The 26,444-nt window shown below is 40.2% G+C and overlaps 1 protein-coding gene across 1 annotated transcript; it reads left to right on the top strand.

Moving 5' to 3' along the window:
* The first annotated feature begins 2,701 nt into the window (after positions 1-2,701).
* Positions 2,702-25,767, top strand: LOC138591155 (neuroblast differentiation-associated protein AHNAK). Its single transcript, XM_069661676.1, has 10 exons — positions 2,702-2,759; positions 9,811-9,857; positions 10,599-10,709; positions 12,523-12,636; positions 12,769-12,922; positions 13,243-13,403; positions 13,492-15,165; positions 15,319-16,899; positions 16,933-18,561; positions 18,781-25,767. The coding sequence occupies exons 1-10, from the start codon at positions 2,702-2,704 to the stop codon at positions 25,765-25,767; spliced, it is 12,516 nt and encodes a 4,171-aa protein (XP_069517777.1).
* Positions 25,768-26,444: the final 677 nt, after the last annotated feature.

Consider the following 26,444-nt stretch of genomic DNA (forward strand, 5'->3'; position numbering starts at 1 on the left):
TAACAAGGACATATGTTGTTGTTGTTACAAGGACATATGTTGTTGTTGCTCTCTTTGCCTGTGTCTATCCTGCATCTCCTTCTATCCCATTTTCAGCCCATCCAGTCGAGGCAGATGGCTGTTCAACATGAGTCTGATTCTGCTCGAGGTTTCTGCCTGTTAAAAGGAAGTTTTTCTTGCCAATGTGCCGAATATTGCTAAGTGCTACTCATGGTGGATTCATGTTGGGCCTCTCTTTAAATAACATAACAAAGAGTCGGTCTAGACCTGCTCTTTTTGTAGTGTCTCGAGATAACTCTGGTTATGATTTGGCGCTATACAAATAAAATTTGATTGATTGATTGACACCATACAATACGACACCATATGATAAGACACTATACGATAAGACACTATACGATGCGACACCATATGATATGACACCATATGATACGACACCATATGATACGACACCATATGATAAGGCACTATACGATGCGACACCATATGATACGACACTATACAATAAGACACTATACGATAAGACACTATACGATAAGACACTATACGATAAGACACTATACGATATGACACCATATGATATGACACCATATGATATGACACCATATGATACGACACTATACGATAAGACACTATATGATAAGACACCATACGATACGACACCATATGATACGACACTATACGATAAGACACTATACGATAAGACACTACACGATGCGACACCATACGATATGACACCATATGATACGACACTATACGATAAGACACTATACGATAAGACACTATACGATATGACACCATATGATATGACACCATATGATACGACACTATACGATAAGACACTATACGATAAGACACCATATGATATGACACTATACGATAAGACACTATACGATATGACACCATATGATACGACACCATATGATATGACACCATATGATACGACACTATACAATAAGACACTATAGGATAAGACACTATACGATATGACACCATATGATATGACACCATATGATACGACACTATACGATAAGACACTATACGATAAGACACCATATGATATGACACTATACGATAAGACACTATACGATAAGACACTATACGATATGACACCATATGATACGACACTATACAATAAGACACTATACGATACGACACAATACGATGCGACACCATACGATATGACACAATACTATATGACACTATATGATATGAAACAATACAACACCATTTGATACAACACAATATGATACGACACTATCTAATAAGACACCGTATGATACGAGACAATACGATGCGAAACAATAAGTTACGACAGCATAAATTATGACACCATTCGATATACGAAACTCATATTGCAACTTTGGGCAGTGCAGTTGAAGAGCTTCCGTAGATCACCAACTTAGGGCTCTAACTAACTTAATAATAAATGCATTTTTGGTTTGTCTTATCAATCAATTATTTATTTGGATAATTGATGAATCTTTTAATTTATAAAATGCCTGAAAAACACTATTACTAGTTAGTTAATCGATTTATACTTTTTACACCTCACGAAATGAAGTGTGTTAATTACAATACCTAATCAAAGTTAACAATGTAAGCAAGAATATTGTTTTTTTTCCCAGCTGAGCGCTATTAAACAACTTTGATTCTCTCTTAGTTTATATAATTGCTTAATGTTTAAAAATGTGATTGTAATCTCTTCTTTTTGCAGTGCATCACTTTGTATTGCCTGTTTGAACTCTACAATATGAATAAAGCTGCCTTGCTTTTAACAACTAATTTAGTCTTTAGCTTTTTCAACATGTGTGTACAGTTTCTAATGTTTATGTACATTTGTTGACAGTGCAAACTGTACGCCTCTTACTGAATGTAACTGAGCTACATGCTTATCTTGTCTTATCTAATTAAGTTTGAGTCTTCCCAGAGGCCAGGATGAAACACGACTTATCACTGCGAAATCTCAGTGAGTCTTGTAACTCACTCGCTCATCTTCTTGTCTTGACCTCACAAACAAACTATAGCAGCCTCAGAGGCCAACACTGACAGGCAACATGTGATGTTTTTGTTTGATTCCCTCGATTCACTCTCATGCTTCCTCATCTAGAATCTTAATTATTTTGCCTCCCTGTCCACAATGGAGGGTTTTAAACTAAGTGTTCGAATTGAGTTATGGCTCCATGTCAATTAACTTTTTCCTCCCTACTGTCAGATGGAGCAAGAAGCTGACATCGTGATTGTCCTTGTCCGATTAGGTCGATCAATGAGACTGAACAGAGGAGAGAGGAAGACAAGGAGGAGGAGTGGAAGGAAAACTAAGGGATGTGTCTGTGCTGAGAGGGAGGGCGGGGGGGGCAGCTCCTCCCATAATTAAGTTAGCTTGCTGCGCTGGAGGTCCATGTTTACGGGACAGGCGAGGGAGTTTCCTTCACTCAGTGGACAGCTCTGAGCGTGGAGAAAGCAGCAGCGAGCACTCTCTCTTGTCTCTCTGGTTATTTTCTGCAAAATCATCCCTCTACACTGCGACTGCACACACAGGCTGAAACAGGACGAGCTGGGGGGAGCAGCAGCAGCAGCAGCAGCAGCAGCAGCAGCAGCAGCAGCACCTGCCTAACCCTCCTCCACCACCTCCCTCCCTCCCTGCCAGGCCCAGGACTTCATCTTTGCTGCCGCCGCCGCCTCCACCACCGCTGCCATCATGTGCGACTGTTTCCACCTGGCCTTCCCCAACTGGCACGCCGCCTCCTCAGAGACGGGTGGGCATCGCTCTCTCTGCTCTATTTTCCCTCTCTCTATGATTATGTCTGTGCTGTTTTTCCCCTGAGCAGTTCTCTGATTCAGCAGCAGGGTTCAGTAGTGCAGTGGGAGAGGAGAGATTAGGTTCTGCGTGTGTGTTTGACGGAGGGAGACAGTGAGTGAGTTTAAGGCGGCTGGTGCTGATGCTGGGTTGTGTTGCTGACCTGCAGTGGGTGCGTCTGCAGAGTGCAGGGGAGTGTCTGAAGATGTCATCATCGAGGATGTCAGGCAGCTCTGCACTTCTCCTGCTTCCCTCCTGCTGTGTGTTTGAAGCAGAGGCTGAAAGGGGAAAAAAAGACTTGGTTAATGTGGCAGTTCAGCAAAGCAAAGATAGTGAAAGAGGATAAATTCCTGGGGGTAAAGATGAAAAGGATTCTTAGATGTGGGAGCAGAACTATTCCCAAATTTAACAATACCCTCAGAGGCAAACACCCCACAGATGTGAGCTTTAAAGCTGCAGGCTTTATGTGAAAGAGGGAACAGATACAACCTGTAACCTTGCATCACTTTCACTGTAGTGACCTAAAAAGTAGCAAAAGTTCTAGAAGTTTAGGATATGAAAGATGTAAAACCTGCACTGCATATTTAAAAAGGTTACAGTGCACACAGCCTCTCTTGTTAAATCAAGTTCTTCATGATCATTACGACAGAAACGAGTTTTATTTGATATGAAATTGGTCGTCATCGTTCCATTAAATCGATGTCGATGTGCTCACATAGTCTAACAGCCGTGTAAATCAACCATATCTGATCACGTATGTGGGCATAAAATGCAGTAATTAATCACATTCAAGCTACGTTAATGATGAAGCATATTTCTTTAATATTGAAATTATGCTTGGAAAAAAAGAAGCGTGACTTTCCTGCATGATAAAAGTTAGAGCTGCATATCTCAGCAAATATTCTTTTACCCAGGCTGCTTTTGCAGACGACACTGGTATTAAAATGTTTTGTTGCAAATAGCTCTTAGTTGTTTGCTCTGAGTGTTTTTTTCTGGAACATGACCAACAATTTTATAGCCACTGCAGGTCAAAGTCATTGATTTTAAAATGTACCTTATCCGCTTTTTACGAGGCAGGTGGTCTTGCCAAGGATGAACCGTAAAAGAAATCGCTGCATCACCAGTATAACATGTAGATGATGAAGGCTCAGGTTGAGGTTTTGCTGTAAGGAGGTAAATGTCTGCTGTCTGGTCATTTGAAAACAATACTGGCTGTGTTGCTATGTTTTCTATGTTGAAGCCTTCCCTTTTCCCATAATTCTCCTCATTAACTCTGCTGCTACTTTTAATTAAATCTGCCTGAAGATGTGGAGACGTTTGTGTTGCTCTGAGAGGCTTCAGGCGCCGCTCAAGGTCAGAGAGAGGGAGAGAGATAAGGAGAGAGAGAGAATGAGGTTGAGGGAGATTAGTTTACTGCTAGAAAGTGAGCCAGACAGGGTGGCTGATCTGATCGCCAGTGGAGCCCAAAGTATCAGGACTTGGACAGATCCGGCTCTTGAATCAATATAACACCACTTGAATAGTTTATCTGTGCGGCTGCTGTCGATCTGAACATTTGTTTAAATCTTGTTGGAGCATCAGAAAGCCTGACACTGCTTTGTTTTTAAGATACACAATTTTGCCAGTGTAGGTCCTTGATACTAACGACTGAAGAAGCCTTTAACGTTTTTCATAATTAAATGTATTTCCATCGAGATTTTCAGTTTTTTCAGGGACGAAAAGACTCTGAAATATAATTTATAATGACTGCACTTTGTGGTTAGTGGTTCAATAAGTTCCATTAAGTGAAAGACATAAAAATGTGCCTTGTAAACTGAACCTAATGATCGCATTTTCAATGTGAGTCACTTGGTGCTCCAGGAATGCAAACATCAGTAATTCATTGGAAACACAGTTCAGCCCAGGTGTAGTTGGATGACCTGCAATAACACTGTCCCTCTGTGGTTTTGGTGTAATTGCCTGTCGTGGGAAAACATGCAGATTAAGATACGGATTCCAAAGCTGTGATGAAACTCCCTGTTAACTTTGCAGCCGATCAATAGATTGAAAGCATGCGCTTTTACAGTCTCATGTTCATATAATCCATGCAGAAAATCTAATTTAGTTTTTTCCCCCCCTTCACTCAAATCTTATTATAATTATGATCCAAACATGCTGCCTTCCAGTGAAAGGAGCTTGTGTCTGCCTGTTGCACAAAACCTGAGCAGGATCCAAATCCAGGAGCACAAATAATGAGCTGTATTACTTTATATTAGTTTAGCGAAGAGGGGAGCTTCGGGGAGCCTTCCAGGTGCTTTTCAGCCGGAAACACAAACTGGAGCAGAAGGTGGTTACGTAAGAGACGAGCAGAGGACAGGAAACTAGCACAATATCATTTTTTTCACAGTTTATCTACAAACTACTTTTTATTTCGACAAATTGCAGCTTTGTTTTTATGAGATCTTTTGATTTGAATCAAAGCCGAGAAAAGTGTAAGAGAGGCTCACTGTCGGGGCATTGTGTAAGGACCGATGACGTTTAGCATCCGCATGGGTGTTGCTTGAAAGCCGACTGCAACAGTAGTTTATAAGCCTCATCCCTTGTCACATCAGCACAAGCACTGAGGGATGAGCCACACCCAAATGTAGAGCCGCAGTGGCACCCAACTATGAATCATGCAGGATTTGTTGCACAAAAGACTTCAGCATCTAATGCTTGTGTTTTTATACCTGCAGATTATTGACACCAAAGTCATATTAGAACACATATCAGTTTTATGAATATTTAGGACATATGTAATCTATGATAACTCAAACAAGTAAGTAGGACTTTTATGTGATTTTCATTTGATAGATTCAGTCAGCAGTGAGGGTTGATGTCAGGCCCTCTGCAGCGCCCACATGACAAATATTTGAGAAAGGAGGTTCAGCAAGTGCCGTGGCAGTAGTTGGGGCAGCAATACTGGACATCCGCCTTGATGTGGTGGGGAATAATATAAGAAATACATCATCCAGTCATGCCAAACAGAGCCTGAATGCTCCCTAAAGCTTACTACAAACATTGACACTATGATTGACGCCTCTCTACTTCCTGAAGACACACGTGACCATCAGTAGCTCCACTTCATTCAGCAGCTTAAGCAGAGTATTGATACTGTCATTTGCAAGTTCTCTAGAACTCTCTGACTTTTTTTGGCTTCTAACTAAATGCTTACATCAGCATGCTAATATGCTGACAATGAGAACTTAAAGATTTAGCCAGTTAGCATGCTAACATATGCTAATAGCACTAAAGACAAGGTGCAGTAGAGGCCTGACAAAAGACATTTTTGAAAGGTGCTTAAATATGGGATTTGAAGACCAGCTCCAGTCATGTTTTAAGACATACGTTGTGTCTGATATGTTTTTTCTCCTAAGACATTTCCTCCTTCTCCCTCATTAAAAATTCCTGACTCTGCATAGTCTCCGCCCACTAAGTGCTATGTTTCTCCTTTCGTAAAAATTACAGCCGAAAACAAAACACTTGTCTGCATCATTCAGTGGCAACTTGTTAAAACTTAGTTAGCTTGAAATGTAGTAATTAGTACTAGTAATGTTAACGTTCGTAGTCAGTAGTGAGTTTGCAAAAATTATGACAACGGTTACAGCTGGCTCGCACATCGACAAAGTGGTTGCCATGGGTTACACATAATGCTATGCATAGCGTCACCCCGTCCATTGACGGGATTGGCTCCTTAGGTTTGTGACGTCTCAAACCCGCCAATCTGAAAACGTGTTGTTCAGCCTGTCCTTGGTACACTGCAGTTTAAAAGCAGACAGGCCCAGGCATGGAGATGACTGCTGATGTTGTCCCTGATATGTCTCGTAGCACATGAAAAACACCACATGGAGATGTTTAAGGTTAAACACTTGATTTTCACTGGAGGTGATCTTTAACTGTAGATGAAAAACATCATGGTGACCTTAGAAGAAAAGTTAATGGATCACAGAAGTCTGTACGATTCATTGTCTGGGGACCATGACTGTCTGTTCAAAATTTCAAACTGGCATTTAGTCCAATAGTTTTTAAGATATTTCTTTGTAAGTGGCAGATGAACTATATAATTCACGTAACAATGGCATTAATTCTTTAAAAAAGTGGCATTGTTTTTTATTGGTTTGGTTTATTGAAACTAGCAATTAAGGGATTGTGTTTTATGCATGCGTTGTGAATTTTGAAGAGTTTGACAAATTGAAATGTTCTTTGTGAACTAAATTAATTAGGGGTACTATGTTACTCAATGCTGCAATGGTGAAAGCACTTAGATATTAACTGTTACATGAGGTTTGGAGACTAAGGTAGCTTTAATTTCTGAACCAAGAACCAAGTAGCAGTTCAAGGTTTTCTTAAAAATTAAAGTGTTCTTCCCTTTCATGACCCAATTAAGCAAACCTAAGGGGATGTGGTACTACATATCGAGAGATTTATGTGACCGTACTGTACGTTTTTTTTAAGGAATACATTGTCGGGTATGCAAGGAGTTAAATCTTCATGAGGCGCTTTAGAAAAACCTTAATATAATTTGGGAGCGACACCCAAGGTATGACTGCAACCTTAAAGTGTCCCGCCTCCTTTGTCCATCTGAGAGTGAACAAATCACTTGAGCCACTTTGGCAGTCTCCCTCCCGCCTGGAATGTTAAAGGGCAGTTTGGGTAACGTGTTATTAACACCTTGGTTTATTTCCAGGAGTTGAACCAACAGCAGCAGCAGGTAGGTGAGCTGCTTGAATTTATGTGAATTTAAATTTTTTGTATGTCAAACCTGTTTTGAAAGAGAAGGATGGTAATGATTGTATGATGAGGATTCACACAACACTTGAGTTAATGGTGTAGACAGCTGTAGAGGCCGTTGGGTGTTATATTTCACAACATGTCTAGACTGTGGTGTGTTCAGAGCTGACAGGGTGAATTTATGATGTTGGTTTTTTCACCTCTGATCCTGCTGTTAGAGAACTTTATGCCTCTGCTGACAGTGCATGTTGTGTGTGAGATACGTTTTCCATATCAGAGAAGATCTGAGCTGTAATGTCATTCGATAGCTTCTTCAACTCTCCTGAATCATCAACCTTGAGGCAGCAACACACCCTGATACAGGAGGAGGTTATTCCATCAGTCTCTTGTCTTAGCCTTCTCCTAATGCACTTACAGGGCCAGTCAGAGCTCTTCACATGACATACATTAAGGACGTGGAGGGGTGATGGTGTGGTTAGTTGAGAAACTATGGTGCTGCAGTATATACTGTATGTTTGTTCAATACTGTACACACAGTGTGTTTGTTGTATAATTCCAAGTTTAAACTTCTTAGAGTTCAAGTGAACTTTTAACCCCAGAAGCATTGGTTTGGTAGCTGTTACGTGTAGCTATAGTTTTTAAACTTTAGCCTTTACCTATGTCAATTTTGATACAGAGCAAAATACAAAATTATCTCCCATGCTACTTGTGGAGCAAACAGTTGATTACATCAAGTGTCAAGTGTAACTCACTGGCTTCTTTTTTGGGGGGCTTTTTGCCTTTACTGACAGGATATCTGAAGAGAGTTAGGATAATATGGGGAGTAGAAAGTGTGGGATGGCATCCACCAAATGATCGTCAGGCCGGGAGTCGAGCCTGCGATCAGTGCGTCGAGGTCTGTAGCCTCTACACATGGGGCGCCTACTCTACCAACCGAGCTAAACAGGGCCCCATTTTTATATTGGTTTCAATACCATTGGTCCCTGTTATATACTAGTACTTTTTAGACTTTAAAAACAAACCTTTTCATGCAACTTTACAGGTTTTTGGAGTTTGGAATCATTATACGTTTTGGGTGCCATTTTACCTTCATTTCTCGATTTGGGCTAAGGAGTTCAGCATGTCGGTGAAGCTTAAGAGGTCGCAGCTTTAGTGCTACAGCTTATCCTAAATCCCTTGATACAAAAAGATTAATAGGCTGCGCAAAGACAAAAACACTTTATCTGACATCCACAGTGCAAAAACAATGGATTCTCCGTGTGGGTGTTACAATATTTAGTCAATAGTCATTTCTAGTGATAGGAAAACATTGATTGCCTATTGATACTATGAATGTATTTGCCAATTGGGATCTATAAACGACAGAAAATGTGGATATGTAAAAGAAGTTTCTTTGCAATTGTCAAGCATTAATTTATGCAAACTTTGAATAAGTGTATCCTGAATGTATCCTGAAAATTTGAGCTACTATTCCTGAGTAGGAATCCTGATACCAAAAACCTTACATTCAAATGGCCTGTATAAAAAGGTAGTTTAAAATGGAATCAGTGCAAGTAAAGGTAAGATATCACAGTGGGGAAATAATCTGACTAACCACATTAATTTGGAGTCAGACTTTCCGTTTTCAGCAGCCGAGAGAGGCCGAGCCGAGAGGCTGCAGAGCCTAATCTGTTGATCGATACAGTGGATCACTTAACAGACGAAGAAGGCAGCGGATCCCAGGGGGAATTATTGCCAGGAAGAACTCTAAATAGTCTCATCATCGGCTCCAGTGTCTCTCAGAGCCTCAGAACAACCAGACAGGGTGGAAGTCTCAGCTTTCTGCTGAAAAAATAAACATATGCAGATAAACATCAGAGCTTTGCTCCTGATTTTCTGCATGTGTGTGGTTTCTTTATTATCTGGTCTTGAGATAAACTTACAAAGTGTTTTTTTCCATTCAATTACAATGCGGTTAAAGGAATGACATACATAATGCTGTTGAATGTGTTATATTTGCTGTGGTGTTTGAAGATTTACAACGCCTTTTTGAGAAAGTGGACTTTGTTCGGTTGCTTCGAGACTGGTGCTGCAAAAAAAAAATCCATTGTGCAATTTTCCCTTCAGCTGTTAATCACCATGCAACCTATTTTTTTTAGATTAAGATATTTACTTGTGCTGCTGGAGCCGGCTGAAATAACTTTTTACTGAAATATTACAACAATAAGCTGTGTTTTTTTTATATTTATGTTTTGTGTATTTTTTTTGTTTGTGAACAGGAGGTGCTCGACGGCTGAGAGGAGCAGAGCCTGTTCCAGAGGACAACTCAGTAAGTGACTTCACTGTGACTCAAAGAGAAATGAATGGTCGATTATATTTATTTCTCTTCTCTTCAGATGTTTGCACCTCGGGTTTAATCGACAGAATAATAGTATATGAAAACAGAACACAGTAAGTTATTCACATGTCCTGGTCAAAGTTTTTTGGCTCTGGTCCTGATCTTAAATATTTGTGACGTCTGATGCCGTGTCTGATCCGATTGCCCCAAATGTTGGTAAAATATGTGTCTGAAACCTTTAAATAAACAGCTCAAAATTTGGCACACCTTACTTTTCTTGACCTACTTACCCTAAGGCCCTTGGTCAACACTGTTAAGTTATTTAGTCCTGCAGGATTACCATTCATGTCCGTAACAAATTTCAATGGAAAATCGACTTATTTTGTAGATAATTTGCTCTGGATGACGGCCTGACTAACATTGCCATCCCTGGAAACACACAGCTAATGTGACAACTGCTAAATGCCAAACAGCCACTGGCATAGCAAGGTGTTATCACGCTATCTGTGATCCAGTTATCTTCATACCTTTGTGGTTCATTCTGCAAGCAAAGCTACTTTAGTTTTCTTATATATTAAAACTGTTTTTCAGGCGGCGGCGGAGCGGAGATGCTTTTCACACAGACGAAAAATGTCTAACTGACTCAAATGCTTCTTTAAAATGAATAACAGCAGCTGTTTTGGGAGTAACCGTGCGACTGTTTTCGTACTGACTGACCTTATGTCTGTGCAGATATGTGACGAGCCATCTCAGTTCACTGAGGGAGAGAGACCACGTCCTCAGGGATCGTCCCCCGTCGAGGAATACCCTGAGATGGAAAAATACACAGACAGTGACAAAGAGGTACAGAGCACAAACATATCACAATCCAAATTACAGGGGGAAACAGGGTCAAGAGAATAAACCAAAGAACTTGTTTACATGCCGTTTGTTTACCTGAATATAAAGTTAAAATATAAATAAGGCCAAGGAATGAGGTGTTTCAGCTCGTAATCCCTGATTTTCTCATAATCTCTCACCTCAGCTGGGGAAAGTAGATTTCTTTATAGCAAGACATTTGAGAAATCAGGTTACTCAAGAGACCAGACTATAACCTGGTTACTTAAATAGGCTTCTTGTAAACACAGCAAGTTCATCAACAGTCTATTCGTGATTCGGTGGTGTGTTTCGTTCAGGCCATAGACAAATTAGGTTTTTAAAAAAAACAATCTTGTGACCCAGAGAAGGAAGCTTGGCTGTTTGGCTTATTTACGCTCACACGGAGTTCATCCATGTGCTGGATTTAAAGTACGAGGACGGAGAACCGTTAAGCTCAAGATATGTGAAATTACAGAAGACTGGACTGTTCCACATGAAGCTCACGATCACATGATAAACTTAAATGTTATATAAAAACCACTAGACAGTTAATATTGTACTTTTGTCATACTTTATTGTATACAATGTTTGATTAGTTACTTTCTTTAGGCCTCAGGGGAACATCTGAATCTGTGGTTCTCAACTGGTGGGTTTGGACCCAAAAGTGGGTCCAGCTGTTTTTCTTGAAAAAAAAAAAGTTGTGGCAAAAAGTGCTGCGCTTTTATTTTGAAGGACATAGATTTCCTGTGACATGCGCGCAGTAGCAGTGTATTTTATTCACACTCCATGTATTCACTGATTAGGTAATATCAGCTACAGCTACAGTAGTTGCATTTATGTTGCAGTTTTTAGCGTATTTCTGTATAGGGAATATTTTCGCCTTATGCAGTGCCACTTTTTTGGTTGACTGTTACACTGTTGTGTTGTGATGTTGACAAACTGATATTTTTCAATCCATCTCAGGTCCAAACTCGAATATTTTTCATTAAATATATTTCAGTGGTTGAAAAAAAAAAAAATCAGAAATTTGGGTCGCAATTTGTCATTCAGGAGGTTGGTCCTGAGGCGAGACCAGCTGAGAACCACTGATCTAAATCATGTACGATCAGTGAATCGTGATCACAATTTGTAGTGGTTACATTTTATATTCCTATAGTATGCTGAGGTGTTAAGAATCATTTGTCATTTAGCTTGTTTTTTGACACTGTGGTAAAAAATGGAAGTTTTTTCAAAGCCTTGATTAGACTCTCTTGGAAAAACTACCACTCAGAACTTGTTGTTGTAGTGGGGGAGCATTTTTGATAGATTGTTTCCTCAAAGTACTTTCATTAAGGTGTTATTAAATTACCACTCTGCAACCATTTGTTATTTTACCCTCAACACTCTTTGTATGGACATGTATTTTTATCCTCGACCAAGATAAGTTGGCATATTTTGGTTTTCTTGCTCTTTAATTCCATTGTTATCCCTGATTAATAAGTATGGGGGGAGTGATACTATTTAGGAGAGAAAATGTAATACTAAGAGTTCTAAAATGAGGGAACAATATATTAACTAACACACAACAGGTATAACGCTCTGTATTGGTGTCCAGTCAACACGGTGTGGCGTAAGATGGGCTCTTTGTTTTGTTTACCGTTGCATATTGGATATTGAGCCTGACTCAGCTACTCCCATGCATGCATGTATGTACTGTACTGTATACTGTGTACTTTACCTTTGCCTCTCAGAGCAAATATCAGCAATCTTTTGTCACTAGCATGTTAAGCAAGAATTCATTCCTCATTTTCTTTTTCAGTGCGAAGGGGAGCATGACCCACATCGCAAAAGTGGGGGTGGAAAGAAAAGTAAAAAGTCTGGGCTTGGGTCCATGTTTGAAAAGCGCTCAACTCAAAAGATATGTAAACTGAAGGTGAGACATTACTACATGTTTCCTCTCTGTACTGTATAGATCTGTTTAATCCCTTCAGGCTGTGCTGCAGCAGAGAATAGCGCAGCCAAAGGTAAAGTGATTCTCATCCTTTCTATTTTGATGTGTTGACAGGAAGCTCACAGCCCTGAGTCTGAGGTGATAGTGAAAACTGCACAGGATGGATGTGCAGAGGGTCTCATTTATGGTGGAGGGGGGAGAGAGGGGATCTTCATTAAGGAAGTGGTACCAGAGTCACCGGCCTCAAAAAGTCTGAAACTGAAAGAAGGTAAACTCGCTGTTTGAAGGATTTCCACTTTCAAAACTTTCATTGACAAATGGACAATTAATGAGGCTTCTAATTGGGTCCATTGGAAAATTTAAGGTACTTCATTTTTGTATTTTATTTTCCAATTTTTATTATGTAAAACTCAACATTGATTAAGAAGGTCCCATTCCCAACTACAAATAGAGAAAGCACGGTTTTGTCGCCATTACAATAACTGAAAAAAACGTTCATTTTAATGCAATAATTTAACTTGATCACTTGAAAACAGCGTCACAGACTGCTCCTCATCTAAGCTGCTGAAATGTTTTGTCTTGTTGCAGGTGATCAGGTTCTGAGTGCCACCGTGTATTTTGACAACGTGCCATACGAGGACGCCATTCAGATTCTGGGGCACGCTCAGGCTTACAAAGTGAAGCTCTGCTTGAAACGCAAACCGGACGTCACAGAGACCGAACCCATCATTGAATCAGACGCCATTCCTGTAACTACCTTCACGTTATATGCTGAAACTCTTATTGATAGATTTTCTTGAGACTTAAACTTAATTTTTTCTTCTTTTTGCTCAACAGGAGGATGAGATGTACGCTCCAGAGATGAGGGAGCAAGGAAAAACCAAAAGGCGTAGTGATGCTCGCATTTCGTGGCCCAAGTTTCACACCTTAGGAAGGAAGTCCCACTTTACAAGGTCTCACAGTTCCTCAGAGGCTGATGAGCAGAGAAAGCTTGAGCTTAGCCCCACCACAAGTGACACAGAGTCACCTATAAAATCCCAGGATGCTCTCAAAGGCAAAAAGAGGAATAAAATGAGGCTTTCTTTTCTCAAAAAGAGAGGCCGTGTGAGTTCAACTGAAGATCAGGACACTGACACACCAACCACTGGGCAAATCAGTGGCAAAATTCTCCAGACACATGACACATCAGACATGCTCTCACCTGAGTGCCTTGAAAGCCCCACAGAGGCAATACCTGCAGTCTATGTGACAGAGGATCTGAAAGTAGTGGAAGACTTCAGACCTGAGCAAAATGATCAAAAACTTTCACATAAGATGGAACTCATCACTATTGATAGCACTTTGAAAACAGAAGATCTAACTGTGGCTCTGGCAGATCAAGAAAGCCCCTCTGGTATCAAGTCTCCGGATGGGAAGAAAAAGAAGAAAGAACGATCTGAATTAAAAATGAAAATTTTGGGAAAGGATAAATCGCACAAGAAAGATGCGAAAGCGAAATCCTCACCAAAAAGGCTGAAAACAATGGGGGCAAGTATCGAAATCGCAGATCAACCAGAAAATGAGAAGTCAAAGGTCATCCCAAGTTTTGAGACACACAAGGAACTAACGGGAGGTGAACAAGCACTGGATGCCAAAACCCCAATAATGGAACTTGATATATCTGATGTTGCACTTGTGAAGAAATCTCCAAAGAAAGAAGAAAAACCAACGAAAGGCAAGGACAGTAAACAAAAACAAGAAACTAAGACAGGCCCAACATTCAAACTGCCTAAAATAGGCTTTAGTGACATTACCACTGAGAAAGATGTACAAAAAATGAATGTAAATGCTGAAGAATGCACGACTAAAATTGAGCATCCTACAACTGATGGCGTCGATGTGAAAGAGGATCCTTACGAACGACTGTCAAAAGGCAGTATGTCCAGAACACAACTTCCCAAACGTGAAGACATTGAGATTCCAGGAATGGAGGACATGTCTGCAAGGACCAAAGCCAAAGGATTCAAAGCCGGATACAGTGATGACACGCCGCCATCTGAAATTATACCACTGTCAATTGATGTTGACAGTGTGAAAGAGGCAGTTTCAAAATTGCCTGGATTCAAGCTGCCTAAGGTCGACACGTCTGGAGTGCTGATTCCTGAAGAAATTACTGTGATAGACGCTAATGCACAAAGAATATCAGTGAAAACACCCACCAAAGTGGTAGATACCAAAACAAAACATGAGACACACTTCACAAAGTTTGACATAACTGCCTCTCCGAACATCTCCAAGACCACAGTCAAACTACCAAAGATTACACCTGCTGATTTAACCTCAGAGGTACTTGTGATTGAGACCAAGACAGATTTCAGAAAACCTGAAATGAAATACAAAACTGAGGAATATCAACGTGACATAGAGATCAAAACTGCGGTTTATAAACGAGAAGATATCATAATACCTGGGAAAGAAAGTGCGGCAGAAGTGGCTTTTCTTCAGGCACAAGAAGATAAGAAATCAAAGAAGGCAAAGAAAACGACACCTGGCTTTGGGATTGCAATGCCAGACATAAAAATCCCTGACATTGGAATTGACTTGCAAAAACAAAATATCTCTCTGCAAAAAGATGATAACTTAAGAGGAGAAAGGACAATATTTCTCCAAGAATCAAAATCTGAGATGAAGAGAACAAAGGGGCACATTGGAGGAGTCATATCGGATGTCAAAATGCCCGAAATTGACAGCATTGAATACATTGATTCAGTAGGTAGTTCACCAGCTGAAAAGGAAGGTGGCATTAGGATCCCAGGTTTCGGTGTAAATCTCGATGCCGCCAAGCCAAATGTTGACATCTACTTTCCAGAGATCAGAAGTGAAGTAAAAGATGCTGAAGGTGAGGAGCACACAACTGGACAGCCCAAATTTGGAGGAGTTACTTCGAGAATCAGTCTTCATGTGCCTGACGCAGAAAAGGGAGTAATCATTGATGGGACGGACATGAAATCACTGGAAAGAGAGGGACATGGTACCAAGTTTAAATTACCAAATCTCGGCATCTCCATGCCAAAGGTGAAAGGACCTAAAATTGATCTATCAAAAAAGGATGGAGATGTAACACTTCCAGGAGCTAAAGCAGAGGCTGAAGTTACTCTTGGACGCATAGATGTTTCTGTTCCACAGCAAAAGATTAATGTTGAAAAACCTGAACTTGATGGACAAGGAGGCAAGATCAAGATGCCAGAGTTTGGAATTAAAATGCCAAAATTTAAAGGGCCTCAATTTGATTCAAGCTTATCAAAGAAAGATGCCGTTGTCACACTACCAGAGGCCAAAGTTGAAGTGAAACTCCCACAGGCTCCTGAGATTGATGTTAAACTTGCTAAGGTAGATGTTTCTGTTCCAGAGCAGAAGATGGAGGTCAAAAAACCTGAATTGGAAATCAAACCTCTGCAGACTGAAGGTGAACTTGACAGAAAAGGGGGCAAGATAAAAATGCCAAAGTTTGGAATATCCATGCCAAAATTAGAAGGGCCTGACATTGACTTCAGCTTCTCAAAGAAAGATGCAGATGTGACACTACCAGAGGCTAAAGCTGAGGTTGGACTCCCTGAAGTTCCTAAAATGGCTGTGGATATTACACCAACAAAAGGTGAGGCAGAAATGGATGTACAAGTAGGCAAGTCTAAAAGGTTTGGAATCACAATGCCAAAAGTGCCTGAAATTGACTTCAACTTATCTAAGAAAGACATAGATGTGACACTACCAGAAGCCAGAGCGGATGTCAAACTCCCTGATGCTGCGCTTATAGAACCCTCGGCTAAAGTCGAAGTTAAAGTTTCTAAAAGCAAAGGTGCAGAAAAGAATGTGGAAGGATCACCATCAAAATATAAAATGCCAACTTTCAAACTACCCAAATTTGGAGGTGCTACACCAGATGCCGGGGTTGAAATATCTGCAAAAAGTACACAGTTGAAATCTCTTGAGGAAGGTGTAGCAGTTGACATGACAGCACCAAACATTGACATTGAGGGTCCATCCCTTGATGTAAAAAAAACACAGGCTGAATTTGAAGGAAAAGGAGGCAAGTTTAAAATGCCAAAATTTGGAATATCAATTCCAAAAGTGAAAGGTCCTGAAATGGATTTAAGGTTATCACAAAAAGAAGTTGATTTACCTGAAGCTAAAGCAGAAGTCAAACTTCCTGAAGTTGAATATACAGAACCGGGTTTTAAAGTTGAGATCAAAGCTCCAGAGGTTGGAGTTCACCAAAAGGATGTTGAAGCAAAATTGAAGATGCCGACTGACATTAATATCCCTGAAGCGGGGTTGAACGTTAACATTGCAGCACCCAGCACTGACACCGCATTAGATATGAAAACTCGAACTGATTTGGACGGAAAGGGAAGCAAGTTCAAAATGCCCCATCTTGGTTTCTCTTTGCCAAAAGCAAAAGGACCTAAACTTGATTTCAGCCTGTCAAAAAAAAACGTAGATGTCAAACTCCCAGAGGTTGATCTTGGAAAAGTAGATGTGTCAATTCCAGAGCATAGGATTGAAGGTCCGGATGCTAAAGTTGAAGTTAAACTTCAAGAAACCACTAAAATTGCTGTGGAGATGAAACCGCCAGAGTTTGAAGCAGATGAAGCTGCTGGGAAGTTTAAAATGCCAAAGTTTGGAATCAATCTGCCAAAAGTAAAAGGACCAGAAATTGACTTGAGCTTGTCAAAGAAAGATGTAGATATGACATTACCACAGACAAAAGTTGAGGTCAAACTCCCAGATGCTCCTATAATTGATGTCGGCCTTGGAAAAGCAGAAATTTCAATTCCAGAGGTGGAAGTTAAAAAACCGGAAGTGGATGTTGAACTTGAAGGACAAGGCGGCAAGTTCCAAATGCCAAAGTTTGGAATTACAATTCCAAAAGTAAAAGGGCCTGAAATTGATTTCAACCTCTCAAAAAAAGATGTCCATGTGACTCTACCAGAAGCCAACGCAGAAGTAAAACTCCCTGATGTTGACCTGAAAAAACCTTCTGCTGATGTGGAAATTGAAGCTCCCAAGATTGAAACTCAATTAGGTCACTTGGAAGGATCATCAAAATTTAAACTTCCAACATTCAAATTACCTACATTGGGAGCTGTCTCTCTAGATAGCAGTGCAGAGGTACCTGACAAGAAAATACAAGTTGAAGGAGCTGAGCTGAAAATATCTAAAGATGGGGTAACACATGATATTGCAGCACAAAATATCAATATTGTGGGTCCTTCACTTGATGTGAAAATTACTGAAACTGAAGGTCTGGGAAAAGAAAGCAAGTTTAAAGTGCCAAAGTTTGGAATATCATTGCCAAAAGTACAAGGACCTAAAATTGATGTAAGCTCTTCAAAGAAAGGTACAGATGTCAAACTACCAGATGCTAAGGTTCAACTCCCAGAAGTCCCTGAAATTGATCTCAAACTTGGAAAAGTAGATGTTTCTATTCCAGAAGCAAAGATTGAGGTTAAAAAACCTCAGCTGGAAATGAAACCCTTGGAGACTGAAGGTGAACTTGATGGACAAGAAAGCAAGTTCAAACTGCCAAAGTTTGGAATATCAATGCCTAAAGTAAAAGGACCTGAAATCGATTTCAGCTTGTCAAAGAAAGATGAAAACATCACACTACCAGAAGCCAAGGCAGAAGTAATTTTCCCTGACGTCAAACTAAAAGAACAGTCTGCTAAAGTGGAAATTAAAGCTCCTGAGATCGAGGCTCAATCAAGCAGTGTTAAAGCATCACCATCAAAATTCAAAATGCCAACATTCAAATTACCCAAATTTGGAGTTGGCACTCCAAATGTCAGCACTGAAGTACCTGATATGGACAAGGAAATCAAAATTGAAGGAGCTGACATGCAAATAACTGTGCCACACACAGATATTGATGTCCCAAGAGTTAAAGCAGAGGTCCATTTGCCAGAGATTGAAGTAAAAGACACTTCAGGCGGTGTTGTAATTGACCAACAGCCAGGTGTTGAGGTAGACGTAAAACTGAAAAAGCCAAAGTTTTCACTACCCAGTTTCTCTTTCTCAAAACCAAGTGTTAAGGCCCCAGAAGTAGATGTCAGTCTTCAGGATGTTAATGTTGCAATTCCTGAGGGAAAGGTTAAAGTGAAAGGAGGAGAAATTGATATGACATCACCAGGGATTGATGCAAAAGTGGACGGGGAAGGGTCCAAGTTTAATATTCCAAAGTTTGGAATCACAATTCCACAGGTTACAGGACCAGAAATTGATTTAAGTTTATCAAAGAAGGATGTAGAGGTGAAGCTACCAGAAGCCAAAGCTGAAGTCAAACTCCCCGACATTGAAATGAAAAAACCTTCTGCTAAAATGGAAATTAAAGCACCTGAGATCAAGGTGGCGAAGAAGGATACAGAAGGATCACCATCAAAGTATAAGATGCCAACATTCAAATTACCAAAATTTGGGGTTGGTATGCCAAGTGCCACGGTAGAACTGCCTGAAACTAACAAAGACCTCAAAATTGATGACGTTGACATCAAAATTCCAGAAGAGGTTCTCAAAGTGGACATTGCAGCACCCAGCATTGATACTGAAGGATCATCAATAGATATGAAAATGACAGGAGGTGAATATGAAGGAAAAGGAAGCAAGTTTAAAATGCCCAAGTTTGGAATCTCAATGCCAAAAGTAACAGGGCCGGAAATTGATTTAAGTTTATCAAAGAAGGATGTAGATGTGACTCTACCAGAAGCCAAAGCTGAAGTCAAACTCCCGGATGTTGAACTGAAAAAACCTTCAGCTGAAATGGAAATTAAAGCACCTGAGATCAAGGTTGCAACTAAGGACAAAGAAGGATCACCATCAAAATTTAAGATGCCGACATTTAAATTACCAAAATTTGGAATTGGTACTCCAAGTGCCACGGTAGAACTGCCTGAAACTAACAAAGACCTCAAAATTGATGGAGCTGACATCAAAATTCCTGAGGAGGTTCTTACAGTTGACATTGCAGCACCCAGCATGGACATTGAAGGCCCATCAATAGATATGAAAATGACAGGAACTGAACATGAAGGAAAAGGAAGCAAGTTTAAAATGCCCAAGTTTGGAATCTCAATGCCAAAAGTGACAGGGCCGGAAATTGATTTAAGTTTATCAAAGAAGGATGTAGATGTGACTCTACCAGAAGCCAAAGTTGAAGTCAAACTCCCGGAGGCTGAGCTGAAAAAACCTACTGCTGAATTGGAAATGCAAGCTCCTGAGATCAAGGTGGCCACAAAGGATAAGGAAGGATCACCATTAAAATTTAAGATGCCAACATTCAAATTACCCAAATTTGGAATTGGTACTCCAAGTGCCACTGTGGAATTGCCTGACATTAACAAAGACCTTGAAATTGATGGAGCTGACATCAAAATTCCTGAGGAGGTTCTCAAAGTTGACATTGCAGCACCCAGCATGGACATTGAAGGCCCATCAATAGATATGAAAATGACAGGAACTGAACATGAAGGAAAAGGAAGCAAGTTTAAAATGCCCAAGTTTGGAATCTCAATGCCAAAAGTAACAGGGCCGGAAATTGATTTAAGTTTATCAAAGAAGGATGTAGATGTGACTCTACCAGAAGCCAAAGCTGAAGTCAAACTCCCGGAGGTTGAACTGAAAGAACCTTCAGCTGAATTGGAAATTAAAGCACCTGAGATCAAGGTTTCAACAAAGGACAAAGAAGGATCACCATCAAAATTTAAGATGCCGACATTTAAATTACCAAAATTTGGAGTTGGTACTCCAAGTGCCACGGTAGAACTGCCTGAAACCAACAACGACCTCAAAATTGATGGAGCTGACATCAAAATTCCAGAAGAGGTTCTCAAAATTGACATTGCAGCACCCAGCATTGACATTGAAGGCCCATCAATAGATATGAAAATGACAGGAACTGAACATGAAGGAAAAGGAAGCAAGTTTAAAATGCCCAAGTTTGGAATCTCAATGCCAAAAGTGACAGGGCCGGAAATTGATTTAAGTTTATCAAAGAAGGATGTAGATGTGACTCTACCAGAAGCCAAAGCTGAAGTCAAACTCCCGGAGGCTGAGCTGAAAAAACCTTCAGCTGAAATGGAAATTAAAGCACCTGAGATCAAGGTGGCCACAAAGGATAAAGAAGCATCACCATCAAAGTATAAGATGCCAACATTCAAACTCCCAAAATTTGGAGTAAGTATGCCAAGTGCCACGGTAGAACTGCCTGAAACCAATAAAGACCTAAAAATTGATGGAGCTGACATCAAAATTCCAGAAGAGGTTCTCAAAGTTGAAATTGCAGCACCCAGCATTGATACTGAAGGTTCATCAATAGATATGAAAATGACAGGAACTGAACACGAAGGAAAAGGAAGCAAGTTTAAAATGCCCAAGTTTGGAATCTCAATGCCAAAAGTAACAGGGCCGGAAATTGATTTAAGTTTATCAAAGAAGGATGTAGATGTGACTCTACCAGAAGCCAAAGCTGAAGTCAAACTCCCGGATGTTGAACTGAAAAAACCTTCAGCTGAAATGGAAATTAAAGCACCTGAGATCAAGGTTGCAACTAAGGACAAAGAAGGATCACCATCAAAATTTAAGATGCCGACATTTAAATTACCAAAATTTGGAATTGGTACTCCAAGTGCCACGGTAGAACTGCCTGAAACTAACAAAGACCTCAAAATTGATGGAGCTGACATCAAAATTCCTGAGGAGGTTCTTACAGTTGACATTGCAGCACCCAGCATGGACATTGAAGGCCCATCAATAGATATGAAAACTACAGGAACTGAACATGAAGGAAAAGGAAGCAAGTTTAAAATGCCCAAGTTTGGAATCTCAATGCCGAAAGTAACAGGGCCGGAAATTGATTTAAGTTTATCAAAGAAGGATGTAGATGTGACTCTACCAGAAGCCAAAGCTGAGGTCAAACTCCCAGAGATTGAACTGAAAAAACCTTCAGCTGAAATGGAAATTAAAGCACCTGAGATCAAGGTGGCCACAAAGGATAAAGAAGCATCACCATCAAAGTATAAGATGCCAACATTCAAACTCCCAAAATTTGGAGTTAGTATGCCAAGTGCCACAGTAGAACTGCCTGAAACCAACAAAGACCTCAAAATTGATGGAGCTGACATCAAAATTCCAGAAGAGGTTCTCAAAGTTGACATTGCAGCACCCAGCATTGATACTGAAGGATCATCAATAGATATGAAAATGACAGGAACTGAACACGAAGGAAAAGGAAGCAAGTTTAAAATGCCAAAGTTTGGAATCTCAATGCCAAAAGTAACAGGGCCGGAAATTGATTTAAGTTTATCAAAGAAGGATGTAGATGTGACTCTACCAGAAGCCAAAGCTGAAGTCAAACTCCCGGAGGCTGAGCTGAAAAAACCTTCAGCTGAAATGGAAATTAAAGCACCTGAGATCAAGGTTTCAACAAAGGACAAAGAAGGATCACCATCAAAGTATAAAATGCCAACATTCAAATTACCAAAATTTGGAGTTAGTTTGCCAAGTGCCACGGTAGAACTGCCTGAAACTAACAAAGACCTCAAAATTGATGACGTTGACATCAAAATTCCAGAAGAGGTTCTCACAGTTGACATTGCAGCACCCAGCATGGACATTGAAGGCCCATCAATAGATATGAAAATGACAGGAACTGAACATGAAGGAAAAGGAAGCAAGTTTAAAATGCCCAAGTTTGGAATCTCAATGCCAAAAGTAACAGGGCCGGAAATTGATTTAAGTTTATCAAAGAAGGATGTGGATGTGACTCTACCAGAAGCCAAAGCTGAAGTCAAACTCCCGGAGGCTGAGCTGAAAAAACCTTCAGCTGAATGTGAAATTAAAGCTCCTGAGATCAAGGTTTCAACAAAGGATAAAGAAGGATCACCATCAAAATTTAAGATGCCAACATTTAAATTACCCAAATTTGGAATTGGTACTCCAAGTGCCACGGTAGAACTGCCTGAAACTAACAAAGACCTCAAAATTGATGGAGCTGACATCAAAATTCCTGAGGAGGTTCTTACAGTTGACATTGCAGCACCCAGCATGGACATTGAAGGCCCATCAATAGATATGAAAATGACAGGAACTGAACATGAAGGAAAAGGAAGCAAGTTTAAAATGCCCAAGTTTGGAATCTCAATGCCAAAAGTAACAGGGCCGGAAATTGATTTAAGTTTATCAAAGAAGGATGTAGATGTGACTCTACCAGAAGCCAAAGCTGAGGTCAAACTCCCGGAGGTTGAACTGAAAAAACCTTCAGCTGAAATGGAAATTAAAGCTCCTGAGATCAAGGTTTCAACAAAGGACAAAGAAGGATCACCATCAAAGTATAAGATGCCAACATTCAAATTCCCAAAATTTGGAGTTGGCATGCCAAGTGCCACTGTAGAACTGCCTGAAACCAATAAAGACCTCAAAATTGATGGAGCTGACATCAAAATTCCTGAAGACGTTCTCACAGTTGACATTGCAGCACCCAGCATTGATACTGAAGGATCATCAATAGATATGAAAATGACAGGAAGTGAACACGAAGGAAAAGGAAGCAAGTTTAAAATGCCCAAGTTTGGAATCTCAATGCCAAAAGTAACAGGGCCGGAAATTGATTTAAGTTTATCAAAGAAGGATGTAGATGTGACTCTACCAGAAGCCAAAGCTGAAGTCAAACTCCCGGAGGCTGAGCTGAAAAAACCTTCAGCTGAATTGGAAATTAAAGCTCCTCAGATCAAGGTTTCAACAAAGGGTATAGAAGGATCACCATCAAAATTTAAGATGCCGACATTTAAATTACCAAAATTTGGAGTTGGTACAGTAGAAGTGCCTGATACGAACAAAGACCTCAAAATTGATGGAGCTGACATCAAAATTCCTGAAGAGGTTCTCACAGTTAATATTGGAGCCCCTAGCATGGACATTGAAGGCCCATCAATAGATATGAAAACTTCAGGAACTGAACATGAAGGAAAAGGAAGCAAGTTTAAAATGCCAAGTCTCGGATTTCCTGTGCCTCAAGGTAAACAGCCTGATATTGACTTAAGCTTGTCAATGAAGGATGTAGATGTTACACTACCAGAGGCCAAAGCTCAAGTTCAACTCTCTGGTGTTGAATTAAAAGAATCCTCTGCTAAAGTGGTAATGATGACTCCAGGAATTGATGTTCAAACAAGTAATATCGAAGGATCTCCAACAAAATTTAAAATGCCAACATTCAAATTACCTAAATTTGGAGCTTCTACTGCCCAGGTCAGTGTTGAAGCACCTGATGTGGACAAAAATATTAAAAGTGATGGAGTGTCTAAATTGGGAGCGACAGTGGAAGTCTCGGGACCCAGTATCGACAATGAAGGCCAATCTGTAGATCTGAAAGCAAAAGGAAGTGAAATGGAAGGATCAGGAAGTAAGTTCAAACTGCCAAATTTGGGCATCTCCATGTCCAAAGTTAAAGGACCTGAAATTGATATAAGTTTATCAAAAACAGATGTGGATGTCACACTCCCAGAGGCCAAAGCTGAGGTCAAACTGCCTGATGTCGAAGTCGTGGAACCTAAAGGTGCCATTGCAGTACCAGATGCACCCGCAGTTGAGGTTGACGCCAAGTTAAAAAAACAAAGCTGGACATTTCCTAAATTTTCATTTTCAAGGACAGGTGCTAAAGCCCCTGATGTTGATGTCACCCTTGAAACACCCAAAGAGGAAGTTTCATCAGAAGAGGTTTTGATACCAAAAGCAAAAGGACCTCAAGGAGAGCTACATGCATCACAGAAAGATGTAGACATCACACTACCCAAATTAAAAGCTCAGGTCAAACTTCCTGAAATTGAAGTCAAGTCTTCATCTAGTGTGGAAATTAAAGTATCTGAGACTGAGGCTGGAGGATCGCCATTAAAATTAAAAGATCAAAGTATTAATATCAAAACAGATGTGTCCAAAGAAGCAATAACAGATTATGAAACACCAGCGAATGAGACTGAAAGTCTGGGTTCTCCAAGTAAATTCAAACTACCATCCTTTAAAATGCCAAAGCTAAGCTTCTCAAGGTCGAAACCGGAAGACCAAGAAGATCAAGAAGCTGATCAGCTGGAAATAAAAATTGAGGCAAAAGAAGAAAGTAAATCACCAAAAATGACTATGACATCATTCGGTGAAATGCTCAAGAATATGGATGTGGAATTTGACGTTCCAAAAACAGACACAGTGGAAGAAAGTATTGAAACCTCAAAGGAAGTTCCCAAAACGGATGAACTTGGTGGAAAGCAGTTAGAGGCAAAGGAAAAGGAAACACCTACCAAGCAAGATGCTACCAAAAGTCCTGAGAAGACAGGTTGGTTTAAATTTCCTAAGTTTGGACTCTCCTCCCCATCAGAACCTGCCAAAAATTCTGAAAAAGACAAGGATGAAAAGAGCCCAGAATGGAAATCAGTGGATGATACAATAAGCCCCACCTGTTCATACCAGTCATCAGACGCATTTGCTGATATTAGCTCTGCAATGACAAGTGAGCATGTTGGCCTATCCTTATCTTCTCCAACCAAGGTAACTGTCAAGTACTCTGATCCTAACGCTGCTGCGGGGCTTGGAGAAGTGCACAGTAAGATCATTACTTCCACCACGAGGACTGAGCTGATCTCAGTAGAACCCAACTTGCCGGAGAAAATCACCATCCTGTCATCCGGAGTTTCATCATCATCAGAAGACACGCTCAGACTGGAATCTGGAAAAATTCATGTCATTACATCAAACATAGAAGCAACCCCAGAATCACAGCATGCCAAGCTTCTAACTACACTCCAAGTCCAATCAGCTGGAGGCCTTCCCCTAAAATCTGATTCAAACGAAGCTGCATCATGGACCGTTGAAGATTCACAAAGCAGCAAGAAAACGATCTTCGACAGGCATTTATTACGTACAGAGACATCAAGTGAAAGAAGTGAAAGCAAAGAAACAATAGTTATAACTAAACAAATCACACGTATGTTAGACTCCGCTGAGCACATCTCAGGTGAGACCGCTTCATCCATTCAACGACTGAAAGACACTGTGCACTCTGAGAAAATGAGATTCTTTGATGAAGCTGAAAAGTAATATCGCTTAATGTATAATATGACTGAAGATAAAATCCCAAATTGTCCAGGCTCAATGGATCTGAATTTCATGATCCATTGGTCATGTGACAGACGTGTGAGATGGAAAACAGGTTGGCAACTGGAAAAGTTTGTTTGCAAGTTTAACTCACCAATCACTGAAGAGAATCTGTCAGTGTTCAGGTGTTAATTTTAATCTTTGGTTGCATGTTGTTGACCTGTAAAGAGAAGAATTAATGTAATTCAAACTGACAATGTGAAGTTGTTAATACGCTGTGTAACTGAGGACCCCTACAGCAAACTATGACTTCCCTAAATATCCTTGCTTATTATGGTACAGCACGAAAGTAAGCCATGCCTTTTGCTTATCAAACTGTATAATATCTTTGTCATTTCAAAGTTTTTAATGAACACTGATCAACTTACCGTCTTTATCAGATGATAATCATCAGTGCATTTGATTTTAAAACAGCTGATCTGAACAGAACTATTGCAACAAACAATCAATGTTAATGACATTCCAAAAAATGTTTACAATAATTTCACTGCAAAGTTGACAGTAGATAACACGTACAAAACAATAGTGCAGATAAATATGTACATGTATGACCAAGATATTCTTGTTGCTGTAGCTAAACTGTAAAGAAACAATAGTCATGCAAAGCTGAATTATAGATG

Source organism: Semicossyphus pulcher, unplaced genomic scaffold (genome assembly GCF_022749685.1).
Source record: "Semicossyphus pulcher isolate SPU_LCO1_2020_fin unplaced genomic scaffold, fSemPul1.0.p SCAF_14, whole genome shotgun sequence".
NCBI classification, from domain to species: Eukaryota; Metazoa; Chordata; class Actinopteri; order Labriformes; family Labridae; genus Semicossyphus; species Semicossyphus pulcher.